The sequence below is a fragment of the Macrobrachium rosenbergii genome, chromosome 9, assembly GCF_040412425.1.
Source record: "Macrobrachium rosenbergii isolate ZJJX-2024 chromosome 9, ASM4041242v1, whole genome shotgun sequence".
NCBI classification, from domain to species: Eukaryota; Metazoa; Arthropoda; class Malacostraca; order Decapoda; family Palaemonidae; genus Macrobrachium; species Macrobrachium rosenbergii.
In genome coordinates, this window is record NC_089749.1 from 31,585,779 (window position 1) to 31,610,989 (window position 25,211).

The 25,211-nt window shown below is 40.0% G+C and overlaps 1 protein-coding gene across 2 annotated transcripts in view; it reads right to left on the reverse strand.

Moving 5' to 3' along the window:
• The window catches only part of mbo (Nuclear pore complex protein Nup88), a 200,035-nt gene that overhangs the window by 100,623 nt on the left and 74,201 nt on the right, over positions 1-25,211 (reverse strand). For both annotated transcript variants that reach the window (XR_010854060.1, XM_067108865.1), the window contains exons 4-5: positions 14,728-14,926; positions 7,598-7,710 (exon numbers count right to left, since the gene is read on the reverse strand). Coding sequence is in view for 1 of the 2 variants with exons in the window: in XM_067108865.1 (XP_066964966.1) it covers positions 7,598-7,710; positions 14,728-14,926 (312 nt within the window). In the remaining variant the exon portion in view is untranslated. The remainder of the gene's footprint in view (positions 1-7,597; positions 7,711-14,727; positions 14,927-25,211) is intronic.

The window sequence follows — 25,211 nt, forward strand, 5'->3', positions numbered from 1 at the left end:
GGGTGCAGTACAATTAAAAAAAAAAAAAAAAAAAAAAACAGAGAAACAGTCACCTACACCACACATAAAAAGCACATACATATATGAATAACCACCACCCTACACAGAAAAAACTGGTGGGCACTTTAGGTACCTTGTACCCTCCAGGCTCCCCATGAACTCAACACCTTGACAAGGTGAAGAAAAAAGTAGGAAGTGTTGCTTCCTACGTTCCCTTCCCGAACACTATGCCAGCCACGGCCAACGGTCCAAGTGTACTGCAATCTTCGTACGTAGTCTCCATGTCTCGTAAATAATGCATAGCAAAAACAGATCTAGACAGTCTCCATGTCTTGCAAATAATGCATAGCAAAAACAGATCTACATTTCCAGAATGTAGTCTATAAGATCAAAGTGAGAGAGAGACTATGCTTAAAAACAACTGAAGCAGCCACTGCTCTCACGTCGTGCACTCAAATCTTAAGTCCAGGCAGAACGTTCTCTCCAATTTGAGTGCGCACTTTGAGGATCAGGTTTCTAACGAAAAAAGATAAAGCGTTTTTAGACATAGGTCTGGCCGAATTCTTAACCAAACACCAAAGATTCCTTGCTGGGCCTCTAATCTTCTCTGTCCTCTTAATGTAATATCTAAGCTCTCTTACTGGGCACAGACTTCTCTCCTCTTCCTCTGGACCCGGGATGTTCAATAAACCTTTAATAGCAAAGGAACAAGGCCATGGCTGTGAAGGATTCTCATTTTTTGCCAAGAAGGCAAGAGTAAGGGAACAGACTGCGTCACCTTGAGAAAAACTATCCTTTTGTATATTGCATGCAGTTCACTCACTCTTCTCACAGTGGCTAGTGCAACCAGAAAAATAGTCTTCTTAGTCAGCTCCTTCAACAATGATGAACTCATGGGTTCGAATCTTGAGTCAGATAGCCACTTGAGAACTACATCTAATGACCAAGGGCATACCTCCTCCTTGCCAACCTTGGACATGTCGAAAGACTTCAAAAGATCTGAGATATCCTGGTTGGAAGAAATGTCTAAACCTCTGTGTCTAAAGACTGAGCTAAGCACGGCTCTGTATCCTTTTATCGTAAACGAGGAAAGGCCACCAATGGATCTCAAGTAAAGAAGAAAGTCCGCCACTTGAGTTATAGTGGTTTTAGAAGAGGAGATGTTTTTCTTCTTACATCAAAGTCTAAGTACTGCCCAGTTTGCCTGGTGGACTTTGCTAGTAGAATGTCATCTACAATTGGAAAATAGCTTCTGCCGCAGTTCTTGAAAAGCCTTTCACTCGCAAGAGTTTGCGGATAGTCGAAACTCTGTCAGGGCCAGAGTGGATGTGTCCTGATAAAATTTCCTGTAATGAGGTTGTCTGAGTAGGCTTAGGATTGTTGGAAGAAGGTGTGGGAAGTCTACTAGTAGTTCAAGAAGCTCCGCGAACCACTCTTTCCTCAGCCAGAAGGGAGCTATTAATGTCATCCTGGTGCTTTGATGCAATTGGAGCTTCTTCAGAACCTCCCTCACCATCCAGAACAGAGGGAAGGCATACACATCCAGTCCTGACCAATTTTGCATCATCACATCTGTTACCCAGGCTCGTGGGTCTGGAAACGGTGAGCAGAACAGGGGAAGATGGTGGTTTTTCGGTGTCGTGAACAAATCCACCATCGGTTCTCCCCACAACTTCCACAGATCAGGAGTTCCTTGTTGGATGAGTCGGTAGAGTTGTCGGCTAGCACTCTGCTAGGCCCAAGTTCAAGTCTCCGGCCAACCAATGAAGAATTATGAGGAATTTATTTCTGGTGATAGAAATTCAGTTCTCGGTATAATGAGGTTCGGATTCCACAATAAGCTGTAGGTCCTGTTGCTAGGTAACCAATTGGTTCTTAGCCATGTAAAATAAGTCTAATCCTTTGGGCCCGCTGTTAATCAGCTCAGTGGTCTGGTTAAACTAAGGTATACTTAACTTTTCCACAGGTTGGAGCATACTCGATGGTCCAGGGTCCATTCAGTCGGGAGAATTTGTTGGTGACGACTGAGTTCATCTGCCAATACGTTGCACTTCCCCTGAATGAACCGCCTTAACAGCTGGGTTCGGTTCTGTTCTGCACAAGGGAGGAGACTGCTGGTAGTCTTGCAAAGGGAGAATGAGTGAGTCCCCCTTTGGAGTCTTACATAAGCTAAAGCTGTTGTGTTGTCCGCATGCACCATAATTACTTTGTCAAGTACTTCCCCTGCGAAATGTTGCAGTCCCAAATACATGGCTTTCAGTTCTTTGATCTTTATATGCAGAGCCTTCTCCTGTTGGGATCAAACTCCCGGAACTACTTCTCCCTTCAGGAGAGCTTCCTAATCTATGTCCAGCACGTCGGAGAAGAAGTCTAGGTCGGGGTTCACTACCAAAAGACTTTCCCTCCGAATGTCTGCTTGCGTTGTTCCACCTGCGCAGGTCCTCCTTTATCTCTTGCGTTATTGGGAAAATGCATAAATCCTGATTTATCTTGTGATCCCAACTAACTCTTAAAAAGAATTGTAGGGGCCTCATATGCAGCCTTCCCAACCTCACAAACTGTTTGATCGACGATAGAGTGCCCAGGAGACTCATTCATTGAGTGGCTGAACACTTCTGTAGGGAAAGGAAAAGGCTGACTTTCTTGAGGCAGGCTTCTATCCTTTTGGGGGAGGGAGAAGCCTGAAAATTCTGAGAGTTGATCTTCATCCCCAAATACAGAATCTGTTGAGGAAGAGTCAGTTGGGATTTTTGAAGGTTCAACAGCAAACCTAGATCCTGAGTCAAAAGCAATGTCCTTTGAAGGTCCTCCATGCATCTCTCTCTTGTGAGCGAGTGTATCAGCCAATCGTCCAAATATAGGGAAATGTTCACTCCCAGGAAGTGAAGCCAATTGGCTAATGGGGCGAGAAAATAGCATCTGAAACTGGAAAACTTGATTTCCATGAACGAATCTCAGGTACTTCCTTGAGTCTTGCTGGATGGGAATGTGGAAGCAAGCATCTTTCATATCAAGAGAAATCATCCAGTCCTCTCAACGAATGGATGACAGGACAGACTGGACTGTTTCCATATGAAACTTCGTTTTCTCTATGTAAACATTCGGAGCGCTCACATCGAGTACCGGTCTCCATCCTCCCGTGGCTTTTGGTACTACAAAAAGCCTGTTGTAAAAACCCTTGGACTCGATATTCTCCACCACTTCTATCGCCTTCTTCTTGAGGAGAGACAACACTTCTTCCGAGAGGACTAAATACTTCATTGATCCTACAGAGTACGCCATCAATTTGACGGAAGAGCTGGATAAGGGAGGTTTCTCTCTGAAGGGGATAGAATACCCTTCTCTTAATACTTCTATTACCCATTGATCTGCTCCTCTCGCTCTCCAACTTCCCCAAAAAATTTGGAGTCTGGCTCCCACAGGTGCATGAAGGACTGAAGACTCACTTACAGGTTGTAGGTCTGGTGGAGGGTCTCTTGGGTGCAAGCGGGGCGAAACGTACAGAAGCCAGCAGCCTTGATTGTGCTCTCTGTCTGCCTCCTCGAAAGGGTTGGGGCTGAAGAGGAGAAGATGACTTGCATGGGGGGGTGTTCCAGTCTCTCAGATGCCTCGTAGATTGCGAGAGAAGGTCTTGTGTAGACTTCTTATGAAGGTGAGAAGCCACTTCCTCTACCTTGGCTTGCGGGAAAAGGTGTGTATTACCCAAGAGCGAGAAGAGGAGAGCTGATTTATGTGATGAAGTGATGCCCTTAGATACAAACAAAATCCGGAGTTCCCTCTTCTTCAAAATCCCCATAGCATAAAGGGAGGAAATCCCAAAAGAACCATCTCGAATTGCTTTATCAGCACAGGAGAGAACACTCCTCCAGTCAGCAGTAATATCCTGAGGCAAATCCAAATCTCTGATCTTCTTTACCAAGGGCCCTAAGGCCCAATCTAGAAAACTAAACACTTCAAACACCTTGAACATGTTCTTGAGCCAATGATCAATCTCCAATGCAGAGAACATGGTCTTTGCTGAAGCAAAAGCCGACCTATGGGGCGAATCAACGAGGCCAGATAAGTCCCCCTGGGAGGAAGCAGCCACTCCCAGGGAGGGGGAGGGGGGCTCTCCGGTCGCATATGACCTATATCTCCTGGCCAAAAGGCAGGAAGGCAGAATACTAAAGCATGCCTTGTCCTGGCGTCTTTTCTCCGAGAGCCAGAGATCCACTTCTCTCATAGCCTTCTTAGATGAAGAAGTTAAAACCACTTTGGGAAGTCTCAACAAATCCCCGGGGAAGTCTCTCATCATAAATGAGGAAGCTGGAGAAGAAGGGGCTGCCGGAGCGAAGAAACCTGAAAAATTATCCAGTAAGGCAGCATAAGCCGACGGGGTGGAGTCCTGTCCTAAATCTTCCTCCTCCAATAAGACCGGGGACAATGAGGGGTCTTCAGGCGCTACTGAAGCAGAAGTCGACTTCTTAAGAATAACCAAAATATTGTCTAACTGCTTCTGCAGAGGTGCCATGTAAGGGTCCAGTAATCGAATGAGTAGGTGGAGAAAACTGGTGTTTCGATGAGGAAGTCCGTTAAACAGGAGCGGGTGTCAAACAATCCTGGCGCTCAACCGAAGGAGAGTGAGTTGGCGCCGAAATCTCTGGTGCCAAGCAATGCGGGTGCACTACTGGACGCTTATCTTCTGGACGCTCAGCTACTAGTGAACGCTCGGTCTCTACTGGGCGCTCGGCTGCTAAAGAGCGTTCAGCTGCCAAAGAGGCATCCTCGATCCCAGACGGGAGCTCGAAAGATGAGCGTGAATTATCACAAGAAGGTTCCCTGTTGGCTGAAGAACTAGTCCTCTTGCTGGACACAGATGACGGTCTGGTAGCTACTGATTGAGAAAAACATTCGGGACTGTCCCATTTGCTGCACGACGGCTTCGGACTACCGGATCGTTCCCTGAACCTCTTGGCGTAACACAGGGGACTGGTCCCTGTGAGGCACGTGCCCTTTCAACGGACGAGACTCGTCTGAGAATCTCCACTGGTGCCCGTGAGAAGGGCTAGAATCTCCCGAACTGGACGAGAGATTATGAACACTAGGCACATCTTTCCAACGGCTGCCTTTGATTGACACCCGGGACGACACAGGTGCAACTACTCGTGGGCAGACCCCACTGACCTCCCGTGGGCCTCCAGTATGCCTCCTCCCGGGGCTGGGGGAGTATGGCAGTGACCTTTGCCTAGGAGCGTCTGTAGGACAGGTAGCCACCTCCTCCACAAACACATCGCTAGCATACTTTGCACTAAATTTGTCCACGAGGTGATGCATTGAATCACCCAACTTTGCCACTGTGTTCGCAAGAATATCAAACTTCTTATCGAATTTGATTTGAGACTGACGTAGCGATCCGGGTTTGGAACGAGGGAACCAGGAGAGGAGATTGGTGGTGCAGGGGGTGGGCTGGAAGTAAGAGGAATTAGTTTAGCAGGAGAAGGGAGAGAAGGAATATTAACCTCACTAGATTCCTGAGTCACGTCTAGAGTAGCTAATTTAACCTCAGCTCTAGCAGCTGCTTTTCTCTTACGATCCCTTTCTAATTTCATCACAAGTGAAGTCAATTGAACAAATTTGTCCTCTGCATGTTGTATATAGGGTGTGTGAATCGTAACATGCCTTGGTCAAACGAGTATTGCAACCTCTGCTACAATACCTAATACTCAATGCACTAGAATCTGACATAATTACTAGCTAACGGAGTCGAAATAAAAATGAGTCAATCTCCTAAGAGAACAATAGTCAAAATCAGGAAAAGTACTATATAAATCAGTCAAGCAATAAAAATCCGAAGGCTACCAAGCCGAAAATACATCACCAAAAGGTAAGACTTTCAAGCTGAAAACCAAAATCAAGCTGCTTCTTAACACTGTGTTGCTCTTAAGCCGGCAGAAACAAAGGTGAAGCTCTTGGCTTAGCTGTTTCTCCCTTTCACCCCGAAAAAGGGTGGGGTTAGTCACCTACATAAACAAAAAACTATTGCTACCGTGAATATCAAAATTGAAGTGCTGTCGAGGTTAGAAACTCTTAGCTAAGTAATTACTGGGTAAGTTACTTATATCAAATCTGTAAGTAATACCATTACATATGAACAGATCCTCCCAAAACTCTCAAGTACTATGACAAACCCCTGATCAACATGCATCCAGTCTAACAACCATATACACTAAGGGGAGGGTAGAGGTAGCACTGAATCAACCACACATGCCCAGAAAAGCAGAGGTGAGGAGCCACCACACATGCTCAGGGGAGCAAGAATGAAGGCCAATGCACTCTCCCCACAAACTGGGAGAGCGATCTGTTTCTGTACCTTTTTTCAGTATCATGTCCACGGATGAACTACCATGCACACATGCACTGACTTGCAATCCCATAGCTGGTGTATACAAATCCAGGGATCAAGCACACATTGAAAGAGTAGGTAAGGTTGACTCAACCAGGTGCACTTCCAGGGAAGTACAAGAGAAAGAGCCTACCCTTCTACCTCTGTGTAGAGACAGAGAGCTGCACATGCACTACCCAGTGTGTTTCAGTAGACATAAGAGGAACTGCTTGCTCTGCTACTTGCATGTGCATAGTCTGTAAACCAAGTATGCAAGTGGTTGCACAGGCTCTGCCCAATGTGTTTTCAAAGAAACAAAGGAGCTAACCTCACCACTTGCACACCCCCCCTCCAGAGACCAGGCATACACATACAGTAGGCTGTAATCGCTGAACTAGGTATGTTTTCAGAGAAGCACAAGAGCTGGAGCAGTCCTTGTGTCCAGGTGAACTGGAACAGTGTACTGAATACACTTAGTGATGCACATACCAACCTAGCCAGAAGCTAGTCAATCATCCATAGGTGTTCGAGCACTATCCTCCCATATGATGATGATAACTCACACAAAAACACAGGTTCTACTTATTAGTTGGGGAAGAACAGCAAGAAGTTCTCAAATGACGATAGCAGAAGAAAATGTGCTTAGAGGCAGCATGAGTGGGGGTATTCCCCACTCATCCCCCATAACCACTGGTTAACCTCCTTGTTACCAAATTTAGTGACTGTCTCCAGCTCACGCTGTTGGATACTCATAAAAAAAGGTGACTGGTTTGTATATCTGGGGTAGCAACTACTTTATAACAATAACTAAGAACATACAATGTATGGACGTATTTTGGACCTAAACCCAGGCACTGATGCCAAAAAGGCCATTCAGCACTGACAAAATACAAAAGCCATATTGATAACTTCTTTAAGGTTGGAATATCCTACTATTCAGGGTTTTGTGATGAGGGCCATAAGTAGTGAGGTCTTGTAGACTTTGTAAAATAGATAAAACCTTTCAGAGCTCTACCTGAGACAGACATAATTATTACATCTCTAAACAGCTCTTTCAAAGCAATGACCTAAACTTATACATAAAAGCAAAAGAACTACCTTCTAAACTTGAATAGCTTAAGGACGGTCTTGAATTCTGACCTAAGACAAGCACTACAAAATCTGTTCTACCAGTGGTTTGTTCTTAAACTGCAATTAACGGTGGTCTTACTACTGATAGTGAAATAAAAACCATACCTGTTAGGTCCTAATATTGTATTTGTGAAGTACACATCACCATTACCATAAAGGATGAAAACTGGCCACTGTAAATCTAAATACTTCTGCTTCATCTCTTCATCAGAATCAATCTGAAATGAAAAATACTTGTAATACTTCTGCTGTACTAAAATGCATGTTCATGGTATTTTATACCTGCAAATTAAAATGCCAAGGACTTCACTAAAACTGATTATAAGTTCACTAATATCATACTGAAATAATTAAACCAAAGATCTCTCTAAGTTCACTCATCACATTATTACTGTTTCAATCACTCAACAGGTTGCCTTACAATTAAGATAGCAGTATACTACTGTATTAAAGTGCATGACCATCATACCTCATACCTGCAAATTAAGGCACTGTTTACAATTTCATTACTATCATCATAAAATAATCACACCAAAAATATCTTTATATCTACAATATTCATACATCACATAATTGCTTATTCAGTTAGTCTATAGATGCTTTGCAAGGAGTTCTGCAGGTTTTTGCAACATGCCCTCAGAGCCACTTAAAATACTTTATCCCTTACTATTACTTTTCTTTCTTGTGGTTTCTCTCCACTGACCTCTTCTCCTTTCCTCTCCTTTGATAACTTGAATCTGCTCTCAATTTCACATCTCCTTTACTGAATAAATTAACTCCTTTTAATCACTAGGCCTTTGCGAGTCCTGTTTGAATTTGTTGTTATTCAGGCAATGATATTCTGATGTCATTTGAAGAATACTTGTATTTTAAAGCAGTGTGCTCAGAAAATGAAAGTATGACACTAATGTAAAAATTGTGAAATAAAACCACTGAAAATGACACGTAAAAGCATCTTCAAAGACTGACTCTCTCTTACTCACAGATAAGTTATTAACATCTGAGATATGAAAGAGCTGTGTGAACAACTTGCCAGGGAGTAGTGTCAACTCTTAGTGTTACTAATCTTACCAGTGGCCTTGCTAGGTGAATGGCAATATGGAATAACTTGTAATTCTATCAAGGAAAGCAAATTTATTTGCCACAATACTCTCTCAAGGGACACTCACTACCAAAGAGAAAGCACCAGCATGAGGAGGGATAGCCTCATCATCAAATGAGATGTCAATGTGACATACATTCCCAAGGAAAGCTAGAGCCACAAGAAAAGCCAAAACTCCTTAGGGTGCCAGAAACTGGTGCCATGTCTTGTGCCAACGAAGAAATGGCATACACATCTACCAAAACTGCACACACCTCATCTGAGGAGGGACAACCTCTTGCTAATAAGTATAGATATCATCATCCTGAACTAACAAAATCTCAAATCTTTAAGAAAACCCTCAAGTAAGTGCAAGAAGTTTTGCTCTACCTGCTTATAGCTGGATTTATATAAGACAATTATCAGCTTCCTAAGCTTTTACACTGTCATCTTTGACTCTGACATGGAAGTCATCTCTGTATGAGAGGTCTTCAAAGAATACTTGGCAATGCAACCAATCTTTACTGATCAAACATCTTGACTCAGGCAAGCAAATCTGGCCTCTGCATGTACTGAAGAATATATATGGATCCTTCTCTACACTGCTTACTGGAAGCACTTACTCAGCTCTGACCCATGGTTACCATAAATTACACTACAAAATAACACACCATTCTGAGAAAAATATGCCTAACTAGACCAACACCAATGTCAAGCATGATAAAATATATATCTAGCTCTTGAAAAATTATTAAAACATTATAAAATGTAACACAAGGATACAGTATAATAATTCACAAGGAGAGGACAATCTTAACTTGTAATGCTAACGTTATCCAATAAATAAAATACACTGATAATCTATTTCACTAAGGTAAATAATGCACAGCAGTGTTCAAATGAACAACCATGCTTACATTATTATTATTATTACTCTATTATTATTCGGTTAAAACGAATGGCAGCATCAGGGGAATTTATTTTATTTAAAGTCTCTTCATTTCTTAATTATTCTCTTTTCTTCAGGGCTAATATTTACTAAGAGCTGGCTGATGTGCATAATCTGGATAAGGAAACAATTGTTCAGAATAAAGTGATTTTAATTGTTCCCATAAGTCAAATAGGCATGTGATAGCCATAGAATTTCAGGTCTCAGAATCCAAGACTCGTATTTTCGAGTGAAGAGTTTTTTCTTTGTTTCCGAGGGTGTAGCAGATAACCAACGTTTCCAACCGTATCGTCGGTTCATTCTGAAGGAAGGGTGGGTTCATTCTGGTTGCAACAGGGTCGCTGATCAGTATTTATAGCTCCCAGACAGCCAATGCCAAATTTTGATTGGCAGACTTGCGGATTAAGTCCCTGAGCGAAGCTGTCACCTAGACGTTGATGGTTGTGCTCGTCTCCACATGGGACGTTGGAGACTGGGAGGGTAGTATTGGGAAGGTCACTCGTAGCAGATGGGAGCATCTCCTGAATGATGTTCAGCTCAGGGGTGCCGGCGGGCAGTGCCCTATGTGCCACTGTGGGGAGGAGGGAAGTCTTGTGTGGTGTTGAGGCTAGGTCTCTCCTTTTCTGATATGTAGGACCTCCAGGAGAAGTAGGCGGCGGTGGTCTGCTGCCTTATCAATAATTCCCACATTGGGAATTACATCCTTCCGTGTTATTCTAATATTGTGGGTGTTCTTGGCATGATTGTGAATGGCGCTTTCCTACGCGTGGCAGGAAATCCTCTTGGAAAATCTTTTAGTGGTCATACCAATGTATGTGCTGAGGCATCCTTGGACTGGGCACTTGTACTGGTTGACCACACTGGTTTTCTTCAGGGGGTCCTGTGCCGAGGGGGCTGGGTTGTTCTTCATAATCAAGCAACTGGTCTTTTTGCTCTTGCAGTAAATAACTAATTTCCCCTTTTTTCCCGGGTCCGGACACTCCTCGAGATCTGTACCAAAGAGGAAATTTTCTCCACCCAAAGAGGCCATATGTGCATACAAAAAGATGTTGTAGCGATGGGTTCTCCCCTACGAGTACTCTTCAAGTATTTCTACATGGGTACTGTGCAGCATCGGGTATTCGCTGCCATCAAGAAACCATCGATGTACATCCAACATATTGACAACACCTTTGTAAGCGCCAGCATGGAGGAGGAAGAACATCTGCAACAAGCCTTCCACAACCACAGTTGCCTCAACTTCACCACAGAACAATGCTGTAACCATTGCCTACCCTTCCTCGACATCTTCGTCGGGCAACAGGAGTGCTTCATAATGCAAGTACAGGTAGTCCCTGGTTATCGGTGATCCGGTTTTACGGTGCTTGTCTAGCGACGAAAATCAGCAATTTTCGGCACTGATATGCGCCAATTTCCGTTTATTGGGGATTTTCGCTTATCATCACGCCATTAAAATGGAACCCCCGTCGATAACCGGGGACTGCCTGTACAAGCAAAACTGACGAACCTGGGCATGTGCCTGAACAGGGAGAGTGAGTGTCTAGAGAGATAAAAACTGACTGTAATCAGCACTATCATCAGGAGAGCTCTCTCACACTGCTCTTCTTGGAATGACACACTCCAAATTAGAATGTGTTGCCAAGGTCTTAATTAACAATGGGTATTCCAAACAGGACATCATAAAATGCATTCGTAGAACCATTGATAAATCTTATCAGCAGGAGCCTCGCCCCGATGCCCCTGAAGGCATCACTTTCTTTTACAAGGGATTTTTTCACAAGAAGTACAAAGAGGACGAGCACATCCTTACAGCATCACAGAAGGAAACGTCTGCCCTATGGACCTGGGGAAAAAGGTGAAATTAGTTATTTACTACAAGAGCAAAAAAAAAAAAAACCCCTGAAGAAAACCAACGTGGTCTACCAGTACAAATGCCCAGTTTGAGAATGCCTCGGCCACACTGGTATGACCACAATGAGATTTTCCAAGAGGATCTCCTACCACGCTCAGGAAGGTGCTATTCATAATCATGCCAAGAACACCAACAATATTAGAATGGCATGGAAGGATATAATCCCTAATATCGGAATTACTGATAAGGCAGCAGACCACCGCTACCTTCGTCTCCTGGAGGCCCTACACATCGGAAAGGAGAGACCTAGCCTCAACACCACACAAGAGACTTCCCTCCTCCCGACGGTGGCAAGTTGGGCACCGCCCGCTGGCACCAAGGAGATGCCCCATCTGCTACGAGTGACCTTCCCAATGCTACCCTCCCAGTCTCCAACATCCACATGTGGAGACAAGTACAACCATCGATGTCTAGGAGACGGCTTCACTTAGGGACTTAATCCACGAGTCAGCCAATCAAAATTTGGCACTGGCTACCTGGGAGCTATAAATATTGACTGGCAACCCTGTTGTAACCAGAATTAAACCACCCTTCCTTGAGAATGAACCAACGATACAGTTGGAAACGCTGGATATCTGCTATGCCCTTGGGAACACAAAAAAAAAACTCTTCACCACTCGAAAATACGGTCACATGCCATATTTGACTTATTAAAATCACTTTATTCTGAACATTTGCTTCCTCATCCAGATTAAGATTATGTACATCAGCCAGCTCTTAGCGATCAGCCCTGGAGAAAAGAGTTCCTACAGAAGGTAATAGGAAATACAGAAAGAAGAGATCAGTTATTAAGAAGGAAAAAATAAATTAATAAATAGATAAATATTTAAGTAAATTATTAAAATACAAGGAGAATTGTTTTAGGGTAATAGTGCATCACATCTTTGGTTGAACTTCTGAAATTTAATTGCACAACATCCTGAGAGAAACTGTTCTACAGTCCAATGGTGTGAAGAATAAAGGACCTCAGGAACTGAGAAGTTCTATAGCAACAAACACATCACTGCATATTGGTGCTGCTGTTCACCATATCTGGTTGCTCTAGGCAGGAAAAAAAGGATCAGGGATCAATTGTGAATGTGAATGATCTGTTAAAATACAACTTATGAAAAACTGAAAAACAAGAGATCTTTCGTCAACAGTCCCATAACTACTGGTGTTTTGAAACAAGCCTACCATCATGAACCACTCTATCTAAAATGGAATACAGAGTTTAGGCCAAAGGCCAAGTGCTGGGACCTATGAGGTCATTCAGTGCTGGAAGGGAAATTGAGAGTAAGCAGGTTTGAAAGGTGTAACAGGAGGAAACCCTTGCAGTTACACTATGAAACAATTGTTAGGAGGGGGTGGATAGCAAGATGGAAGATAATGTGATTGGAGGTACAGTCAAAGGAATGAAAAGGGTTGCAGCTAAGGACCGAAGGGACACTGCAAAGAACCTTTAGTAATGCCTACAGTGTACCCTGTGAGGTGCAGACAGCACTACCTCTCTACAAGGTAAAAGACATAAATCTCTGGCAGAAGCAGACATCAACATCGGAGAACAGTATTCTAGTAAAGGAAGGACAAATAACCTAAAACAGGCTGCACAGATTTATTACTGTTATAAATATGAGGCCTTACATACAGTATCTAATTTCCATGCAGCATTTGCTGACACTTTCATTTAGAAGCTTCTCAAATGTACAATGTGAGTCAAAAGTTGCACCAAGAATACCTGAAGCTTCAGAATCATTCAGCAGAGTCCCATCCACCAGAAGGATGGGATGAAAAATCAGTACAATATCTGCTAATCAGTAGAATTTTCGTTTTACTGGAGTTCAGCCTCATACTCCACCAACAACACCATTCACTAATCTGCTCCAAGTCCTGATTGAGACTAAGGGCAACCTCATTTCCCTTAAGTCAAGACTTTACTATACCCACAAGTGTTGGATCATCGACATACTGAACAATCTTGTTTTCCAGGCCAACAACCATATCACTTGTATATACTAAAAATAACAGCAGACCAAGAACATTACCCTGTGGAACTCCAGACACAATATAATAGGTCTTATTTCACTAAAGATCCAATCATCAGCAACTCGTTGGTGCCTACCTGTAAGGAAATTTTGAAGGAATCCTAAAACGTATCTGCTCATTCAAAGATTCTGAAGTTTATAAATAAGTGCCTTGTGATTAACTACATCAAAAGCAGCACTAAAATCTATTTGAATTACTATTCACTCAAATCCCTTATCAAGGTTCTCTTGCAAATGTATATCAAACCTAAAAGAGCATTGCAGGTACCCAACTACTTCCAATATGCATATTGACTGTCAGCTAACAGTATTTTAGATTCTGTATACATACAAAGTGGCTTAAAAATAAGTTTTTCTGCAACTTTGGAAAGCACAAGTCATCAACACCCTGACAGAAATACCTGTGAAAGAAAAACTATTTATCATTAATCCCCTCCAATGAATAAAGGCCCACAGCAGAGAAACAAAAAGCACAAACACTGCAAAGAGAAAAGACAAGCATAAAAACTGAGGAATGAGAGAAAAAAATTAGCATTTATGAACAAAATCTTCCAAAACTGAGAGTAGCAATGACAGGATTGACTGACAATTGTGGTGGCAAGGTTCCCAGATGTGTCCAACTAAGGAAAAGCTCTTTCCCTTCTTTATATGGTATCTTTTGGAGGGCTAACCACACAGAGAGGCTCTTGTAAACCGATGGGATTTTTGTTATATTATCATCATGAAGATACTTCAACTTAAAAAGTCTACACAAGAAGGGTTATTCTATCTCCTGAATTTGTCAGAAGGTGACTGTTCTTTATATGCCATTAACAAGAATATTCAAGTAATGCTGGATGCCTTTTGGCTACTGTTCTAAGAAAACATAATTCAGTATTAACATAATATCCAATACATAATATGCTCATATGGGAAAACAATCATGAGTTCAGAATGAAGTAAAGGTTACTACATAAAATATAAGAAATCTGAATCTCTAAACTTACTGCTGCAAAACATCTTAAACAACACATATACAGAAAACACAAACATTGCCTTACTTGAGCCTATCACTTTAGTACTAAGGAACTACCAAACACTTATCAGTATGACATCAACTTCAAGAGAGATACAACCCAAACATGCTCACCCCCCACCATTCATTATAATAACTCAGTCCTATATATATCAAAATAAAAGTTTTAACTACCTTTCTTTGTTGGTTCCATCTTTTTACATGAAATGTTTCCACTAAACTAAAAAACAGACTAGGTCACAGTATTAACTTACAGCATCCTCTCTTAGTCTGCTTGACACTGGATTCCCACAAACTCGTTTGGTCTGCTCACTTGGAAGGGCAAAACCAAAGTCTACTGCAGACTCTCCCAGATTTGCAGAACGAGCATACGATGAGGTATTAAGAACATTTGTATTTGGAGCTACCAATATTGCCTGTTCAGGTATTTCATGTGAAGATAAATTGTATATCCTGAAAAGTGATACAAAAGTTTGTTAGGAAATACATTTACTAAGTGTAGCTAATGAAGAAAAATATAAATAATTAATTTAAGATCTATTTTTTAAATACTTACCCCTCCATTATAGAGCCTTTACTTCTGCGCCAGTGGGAGTTCGACAAATTGCAAAAGAAAAATAAAAACACCTGGTTTTCTATGACTATCAGTTTTCTATCCATCTACTTCCCCCAACCCCCACCAGGGGACCAATGAGTACAAACACTCATAGCCAGTCAGTCTTCTGTCCACTTTGAATGTGAGAAGGTAGGGAAGACAAATTATATAATGGAGGTAATAATTTAAAAAATATTCTTAAATTAAATATTCATATTTTTTAAATGAACATTACCTCTCCATTATATAGCTGATTCCCACATTTGAAAAAGGAGGTGGGCAAAATGGAAATCAGCCAACCCTTTAAAAGCTACTCAGTAGCAAAACATCAAGTACAAAACAACTATTTGTTTACCCACTGAATTCAATCCATTGGCTATTACTGCTACCTTGGGAGGATTGGCACTCAGGTATGAGAGCCTCACCATGAAGATACCTGAGGTTTCTTTGGAGGATGCCCCTTCAGCAGAAGGAAGGGTAGGATTGCTGTGCGAAAACCCTGCAGAGCCAACAATGGATAACTAACAGGTACCTCCGTACCAAAAGGTACACTTTCAATACTAAACACTGAGTACCTCCAAACTTCCAAATAACCACAACTGGGTTTAAAAAGCAGTAGGCCGAAAAGGCTACCAATCGATTCACGATATAATATCCCCCTGCACAAACCAGAGGAGTTTAACGCTCTGCAACATCCGCATTTAATCTCCTCACCATGAAGATAAATCATAGCAAATACATTATTCCCGTGCCACCGAGTGATTTCGATGACTTATCTAAGGATAAATTCTCTCCAAATTTAAAAGCTGTAGCCACTGCTCCGATGTCAGGTGGTGTGACTTTCATTAAGGGTAGAAATTAGCATAAAAGTCCTTAACCAATGACCTAATGAAAAGGACGTTACTTTCCTACTCATCGGAAGCTTTGGCTTCCAAACACTATACACAGAGCATTTACATCAGCTTTAATACTTTCAGTGTAATTCAAATATTCCAAGCTAGGTAAAGATACTGTTTTAGGTCAGGGCCTAGCACAAAACCATACCTAGCGTTAAATAGGAAAAATAATTGGCATGTCTTTAGCAAAGCCTACCTTAACTGGCAAAGTTTGTTGCTCTCTCACTCTTTAGCGGTAGCAAAGCTAATGTGAAGAGTTCCCAGAGAAACCTCTTAACAAGGAGCTTGTTCCAAAAGGTTCAAAGGTCAACACCATATTGAACTGAAGAACTGCATACAGATTCCAAGGTAAAGTACTTATCAGAGACTTGGAAAACTCCACCTTAACCCTTAAACGCCTACTGGACGTACCATACGTCGACTAAAATTGTCTGTTGGGTGCCAAGTGGACGTATGGTACGTCGACTAAAAATGGTTTTTTTAAATATTCGCGGAAAAATAATTACAGGCCTAGTTTGCGAAAGGTTTTAAATCACGCGCCTTGAGGGATGCTGGGAGTTCATGGATCACGCTGTTGTTTTGTTTATAAGCGTCACCTAGACGCGCATGCGCGAATGTCTTCCTTCTCGCACCAGAAAGCATCAGCGGCGCATCGTCGGAGAGCGATATCTTGACGCATCCGTGTTTTGCAGAACTTTGGCGAGTGTTTGCGTATTTGTGAGGCAACAGGACGTAGAATGCAACAAAAAATAAATCATGCTTTTAGCTTTTACCATTTTTGAAATATTTTCACATAAATCACGATAAATAGAAAAAAATCAACCTTCGGTCAACTTTAACTCGATCGAAATGGTAAAAAAATGCAATCGTAAGCTAAAAAACTTACAGTCTAGTAATATTTAATCAATTTCCTTCATTTTGAAACAATTGGAAAGTCTCTAGCACAATATTTTGATTTATGGTGAATTTTTGAAAAAAAGAAAAACTTTTTTTTACGTCCGCGAGTTACGAATTCATGCATCATTTTGTGATAATATTTTCTCTGTGTTGCTTTAATCGTTTTACAATCTGTTATATACCAAAATCATCGCAATTTAGTGTACAATACAACTAAAAAAAAGTAACTCATTACCTTTAACCGTTTTGCTTACAGCGCGATTTGTATACAATTATATATGAGTTTTTTTTTTCGCTGTCATATATTCCAATATTTATATATGATAATGATATTTACTTTCATTTCTGATGGTTGCATACTAAACTTCAGGCAATGAGAAAAAAAGGAGCCAAAAATGAACTCTTAATCTTAAAAACTAAGCAAGTTGTGATTTTTTGAAAAAAACTTTTTTTCCACTTCGGCGCTAGCTCCTGAACGCCGTCGGCATACGGGAGACGTTTTTGTAAATAGAGGCTCGGTATTTAAGGGTTAATATCTCAAGACATCTATATACAGTACAGTAAACCCCCCGTATTCACGTTCTCATGATTCGCGGACTCATGCATTCACGAGTTTCTCTGTGGAACATATCTAGCCATTATTCGCGGAAAATTCGCCCATTCGCGGTATTTTTCACTGCGAAATATTCACTAATTACTGTATTTTCATATAATTTTCATGAATGAATGCACTTTTTGTGATAAAACTATTAAAATACTCAGGTATATGCATTTTTACAGGGTTTTTCTGTGTTTAAACTATCAAAATGGGTTTTCTAAGTGTTTTTAGAGGGGTTTTAAGTACTCGCGGATTTTAGCTATTTGCGGGGGCGTGTGGGACGCATCCCCCATGAATACGGGGGTTCACTGTATGTCCCCCGTAATCACAGGGGTTAGATACCACAACCACCCACATTAAGCGAAAATCTGCGTTAAGCTGGCATCCCCATCTAAAAATGCTTGTAACTGGCTATTTTATTAGTTCAAACACCAAAGGCCTACTCTAAAAATGCTTATAACTGCCTACTTTAATTGTTCACTGCCTATTTTAATAGTTCAAACACAAATATACTTTAAACTATCATCCTAAAACCCTTTAATATAATTTCAGAGTCGTCTTACAACATTACCCTTAAAAATATGTGACTTACAGCTACATGTGAAAACTAATCTGGTTACCCCTATACGTATTCAGGCAGAGCCATTTTCTCTCATACAGTACTGAAACTGTCCCGTTTTCCTTTTTCAGATAGGGGAAACATTGGGAATTCACAAGTAGAGTTAATAAGTGTACAGACAGTATATACTCGTGTAACACACAACCTCGCGTATTGTGTGACCCACAAATTTTCAACCTTAAAAAACGATTTTATCATGTATCTCATGTATTGTGCGAGTTCCTTTTTTGACAGACCAAATTACAATAGACTATCCCATCTTCTAGTTAACGCAGAAGAGAAAGATAAAAGTATCGTTACTAACGTTATATTGTACTTGTCGTGTAAACGCGTACAACCATAAACACCGAACAAGAAACGGCTGTTTTGCCATGAACAACCGAAATGGATAACAGCTGCTTTGCTTGCATTTCAACCATCGTACAAGAGTAAAAAATTACCATAGTTATCTTACAAATAACATTAGGTAGAATAGGACTGATATATTTTTACATTATACCCTTACGGAGAAAAGATCAGCAAGGAAATACATACTGCTAAATTTAAGCTGCAAGTTGTAGCTGAAGCTGAGAAAACAATGTTCAGGCTGTTAATGACTATAAATTAAGATGCATTGGCAACATGGATGAAACTTCAATATGCTCGACCGTAAATAAAATTGGAGAGAAAAGTATTTTAATCAAAACTACTGGGCATGAAGGAACACATTTTACTGTTGTTTTCACCTCGATAAAAGATAAATTCGTAAAGCTTGCATTATGATGAAACCAAGTGAAAAAAGAAAATGCAATCTGTTGACTTTTTTACATAAAAAACATGCCCCCAATGCCACCTACTAAAAAAAATAATTAAATTCAGTTCACAACAAGACTTGGTCATATTTCTACTTAAAAACACCTCGTATAATGAAAAATAACCCTGTCCCATATAAATAGAGTACCTAGAGATTCATTTACGCTAACTAGAAGAAAGAAAATCGCTCTGAATTCAGTTAAATACAGCGAAATAAGCTTACCTTGTAATCACCCTCTGCTGATTTCCAAACCAATACACTGATCACTATGAGGAGAGGGATCTTTCAAGGCAACTCACTGTCCCCAATACTCTTCGTAGTAGCCATGATTCCCATGACAAAAGAACTACAGAAGATGGATGCTGGGTACCAACTCAAGAAAGGAGGCAACAGAATTAACCACCTGATGTTCATGGATGACATCAAGCTGTCTGTAAGGGCATAAGGGAAATAGATACCCTAATCCAGACTGTAAGGATTATATCTGGGCACATCATGATGGCGTTTGGAATAGAAAAATGCACTTTGGTCAACATACAAAAAGGCAAAGTAACAAGGACTGAAGGGATACAGCTACCAGACAGGAATAGCATCAAACACATAGATGAGACATGATACAAATACCTGGGAATAAACACACAGGCAGTACCAGTAATCAGATACAGCGCAGGAGCAGTGGGGTGGACAAAGGCTGAACTCTGCAAGCATAGACCAGAAAACTAGAAAACACATGACAATACACAGAACACTACACCCAAGAGCAAATACAGACAGACTATACATAACACAAAAGGGAGGAGGGAGAGGGCTACTGAGCATAGAGGACTGTGTCAACATCAAGAGCAGAGCACTGGGCAATATCTGAAAACCAGTGAAGGCGAGTGGCTAAGGAGTACATGGGAATAAGGACTGATAAAAGTAGACGAAGACCCAGAAATATACAGACACAGGAGAATGAAAAACAGAACAGAGGAATGGCACAACAAACCAATGCACAGACAGTACATAAAACAGACCAAAGAACTGGCCAGCAATGAAACATGGCAATGGCTACAGAGGGGAGAACTCAAGAAGGAAACAGAAGGAATACTAACTGTGGCACAAGATCAGGCCCTAAGAACCAGATATGTTCAAAGAACAAGAGATGGAAATAACATCTCACCCATATGCAGGAAGTGCAATATGAAAGACGAGACCATAAACTACATAGCTAGCAAATGTCCAGCACTTGCGCAGAACCAGTACAAAAAGAGGCATGATTCAGTAGCAAAAGCCCTCCACTAGAGCCTGTGCAAGAAACACCAGCTAGCTTGTAGTAATAAGTGGTACAAACACCAACCTGAGGGAGTGATAGCAAACGATCAGGCAAAGATCCTCTGGGACTATGGTATCAGAACACTGGGTGATATGTGCCAATAGACCATACGCGACGTTGATTGACAAAATCAAGAAGAAAGTATCAATCATTGATGTCACAATACCATGGGACACCAGAGTAGATGAAAAAGAATGAGAAAAAATTGATAAGTATCAACACCTGAAAATCGAAATAGGAAGGATATGGGATATGCCAGTGGAAACTGTACCCATAATCATAGCAGCACTAGGCACGATCCCAAGATCCGTGAAAAGGAATCTGGAAAAACTAGATGCCAAAGCAGCTCCAGGACTCATGCAAAAGAGTGTGCTACTAGAAACAGCAGACATAGTGAGAAAAGTGATGGATTCCTAAGGAGGCAAGGTGCAACCCAGAACCCCACAATATAAAAACCACCCAGTCGAATAGGATGACTGTGATAGACCAAAAAAAAATAATAATAATAATAATAATAATAATACAGTAATATCAAATCTAAAGCCCTGAATCGATGGGAAACTTATCTGGAGTAAGAGATAAAAGAGAAGCTGCAGAGGACCTAACCACTTAATAACGGGAAGCAGGCCAAACATGCACCCCTTAAACACAAGTACAGTAAAGTTAGTTTATAATGTACAGGCTTGTAACAAATTCAGGCTTATAACGAATGAAAGTGAGTTCCTCAGCCCAATTCAAATAAATGAACTTAAAATTGTAGGTATGTAATGAATTATTATGAAATCGGGTATATAACAAACTATTCTGTATGTCCCTGTGACAGTTTTATTAGTAAAAAAAATACCTGTTGTAATAAAGTGTTAATTTTATTGTTAAACAAACATCAAACAACTGTTATCCAAGTGAACTGTTATTACTTTATCGGCCATGAACAATTTTTGCCCCAAAAAGGCCATGATTTTTGCAGTACAAGCTGAACGAAAGATATGAAAGGGGCAGCCAGTTTGTCTCATCATTTGGTAGTCAGTATGGCTAGTAAACATGCATAACTTCCTATTTAGAACAGAAGTCCAAAACTGACTTTTTACAGTGAAAACCATTTTTTTAACTGTTTAGTGCTTGTTTTTTTATGTAATGTGTAATAAAAATGCTATAAATTAATAAAGAAAAAACTACAAACAATTTAAATTTTGTTTTAAACTTTTATTGAAACATATTAGAAATCTTGATACACTTAGGAGAATCAATACTTTAACGTCTGGATTTCATTCTGTATCAAAACACGAGAGTTAATCCTATCATTTCAAGTATCTCTTTTTATAACAAATGATGCCTATAACAAACTGCAGATGACAGTCCTCTGGAATTCACTATAAACAAACTTTACTGTATTACCAAACCTTTCCTCTTTAGCTCTCTTCGCTCATGATCAATTTCTATATTTCGTAAACTGAAATTACCATCGGTTATTCCAATCATAATCTTTCCCTGAGTAATGCATACATCTCGTGAGGGCCAAAAATAAAACTGGAATAATGCCTACTACAATGATTCTTACCTTACAGATTCTTACTTATCGAATATTCAAAATAAAATAAAAGAAAATCCAAAACAAACCAATAGAAAACCAAAAACATTAACAATCTGTCTACCTCTTAAAAAAACAGAGACAGAAGGGAGGTGGGGGAAGTAGATGGATAGAAAATGGACATTCACTGAAAACCAGTGCTCTGGTTTTTTGTTACAATGTCAGACCACTGCCACAGAAGAGCTATAAAAAGAGAGGTGAGGTTCATTTAAGAAAACAGGAATTTTATGGACAAGCATTAATATTTAAGCTTACTCAATAATGAATTTCACATATCTTACACTGGCATGTCTATAGGAAGAGCACACTAGCCTATGAGCTCAGTCCATAATGGTGAATTGGGTGAACAGGAGTGAAATTAGTAAACTAACACAATTATTTCATGAATAAGAGTGATGTTTATGAAATTTATAAAATATAACTGTACTGAAATGTTTATTAAATTTATACCATATACTGTACTGAAATCAGTTATCACACAATACAACCACATTAGACAATTTAAGTTTAATACAAGGTATCAGAGCTCTAGTTCATTTTCTGTTCATGATAAAATGAGCCTTCTTATGATTCAAAGAGAAAGCAATAGCCTCCTCCCATTTTTAATGGAGCTATAACATACAACAGCATATCTTAAATGCAGATAGCATATTACAATTGAGTAGCTTTAAAACATCACCCCAGTACTTTGTTATGAAATAATGGTCCCGATTCACTTATTTCCTTGATTAAACATATTTTCTACTATTAACGGCACACAGTCACACACGAGAAGATGATGGCAAGATGGAAATATATTCACAGCCCAAATAAAAATGCTACACTGTGCTTTACATAATCACATAACATTTTCTAAATAAAGCTGAAACGTAACACTTAGAATATACTCATAATACTCTGCATAATGTATACCATATTCTTTTCCAGTGATAATGAAATTTTTTATGAATACATACAGACACACTACTTGGTATTGGAGTCTCAGAACCAAGAGCACAAACCTGTACACTGTCTCACTACCATTAACTAATAATAATAATAATAATAATAATAATAATAATAATAATAATAATAATAACAATAACAATATTATTAGTATTATTCTTCAAAAGATGAAACTTATTCATATGGAACAAGCACAGCGGGGCCATTAACTTGAAATTCAAGCTTTCAAAGAATATGGTGTTCATAAGCCCCATTTATTCCCATTATTATTATGATGTTCCAGTTTACTGCATTTTTGGGTTATGGGGTACCATCAGGAACAGAACCCCTGCCATAAACCAGGGGACTGCCTGTAAAGGGAAATACCAAAAGAGGAGATTTTACTTATTAAAAAAAAATTAATAAATTGATAAACAGATAAATTGTATTAAATCCGAGGAGAATAGTATTAGGGTAGTAATGCATTGCACCTTCAATTGAACTTCTGAAGTTCCAATTTCACATCCTTTGGGAAACTGTTGCACAGTCCAACAGTGTGAGAAATAAAGGACCTATGGAACTGAGAAGTTGGAAAGTGAGGCACATTTACTGCATATTAGTGCTGCTGTCCAGCAAATCTGGTTCCTCTTGGAAGGAAAAGGGAATCAGGGATCAATTGTAAATGTGAAAGATCTGTTAAATACAACTTATGAAAACCTGACAAACAAGAGACCATCCATCGATGGTCCAAGTCACAACTGCTACTATTAGGAAACAGAAATCTACCACCACAAACCACTCTATCTAAAAGGGATAATTCTCTGACAGAAGCAGACATCACATCAGAGAACAGTATTCTAGTGAAGGAATGACAAATGACTTAAAACAGGTTGCACCAATTTCATCACTGTTATAAAAATATGAGGCCTTACGAACAATACCTAACTTTCATGTGGCACTTACTGAAACTTTCATTAGATGTTTCTCAAAAGTAAGAGGTGAGTCAAAAGTTCCACCTAGAATAGTTAAAGCTTCTAAAAAAGATAAATCTCTGTTAGATGAAGACATCCACATTGGAGAACAGTATTCTAGTGAAGGAAGGACAAATGACCTAAAACAGGTTGCACTGATTGTATCACTGTTATATATATATGAGGCCTTATGAACAATGCCTAAATTTTATGTGGTTTTCGCTGAAACTTTCATTAGATGTTTCTCAAAAATAAGATGTGAGTCAAAATTTACACCTAGAATAGTTAAAGCTTCATAATCATTCAGCAAAGTCCCATCCACCTGAAGGGGAGGATGGGGTGGAAAATCTGCTAATCAATACTGTTTTCATTTTAATGGAGTTCAGCCTCATACCATACTGACTACACCATTCACTGATTCAGTCCAAGTACCACTTGAGGCTGAGAGTAACTTCTTTTCTCATAAGTGGAGACTTTACTACACCCACAAGTGTTGCATTATTGGCATACTGAACAATCTTGTTTTCCAGGACAATAACCATATTATCTGTAAACATTAAAAATAACAGTGGACCAGGAACACTACACTATGGAACTCCATACACAATAAGTCTTGGTTCACTAAAGATCCCATCAACAGCAACTCGCTGCTGCCTACCTGTAAGGAAATCTTGAAGTAATCCTAAAACATCTACCCACTCCTAGATTCTGAACTTTATAAATAAGTGCCTTATGATTTAGTAAATCAAGAGCAGCACTCAAAACCCTTACCAAGGTTCTCTTGCAAATGGCATGTCAAGTCTAAAAGAGCATACTGACTATCAGCTAACAATCCTTTAGATTCCACATACTTATATAGTGGCTTAAAAATAAGTTTTTCAGCAATGATTTTGGAGAGCACAGGGTTTCTTAGAACAGAAATTGGCCTATAGTTATACAATTTTACTGCAGTCTGCAGATATGCCACTTGTTTGGAATAATAAAGATGTATTACAAAGCTTGTGCTCATCCACCAATTGATCAAAGATACTACATCCAACTGACATAAAAAAAGCTCTATAGACAACTGAAGTCTGTAAATGTGGAATCACTAGAAACTTTTTTTAAAAACAAAACAGAAGAAACCATCAGGATTGTTTTTAATAGGTTATTAGGATAACACTCCACCCCTCGGCCAGCTATCAATATTACCAAGAATGGCCAGTCTGCATGCCATTGCAGTTTACAAAGCTCAGTCTTTAAAAATCTATAGACAACACACTAGAAACCTTTTAAAAAACAAAACGAAGAAACCATCAGGATTCTTTGTAGCAGCAGGTAAATTATATAACAGCTGTCCAAAGTTCATTTATTCCTTGACATTTCAGCAGTACTCTCTACCACTGACCAACAGGAGAATGAAGCCAGGGGTACAGTTATGTCATATTTATACCCACAAGAAAAGTTACAGAAATTTTAGGTAATTTTTGACTGATTGTCAAAACCAGAGAGAGCTCCTATTGGCTAGAAGTGAAATGACTCAACTGGGAGAGTCTGGCTGAC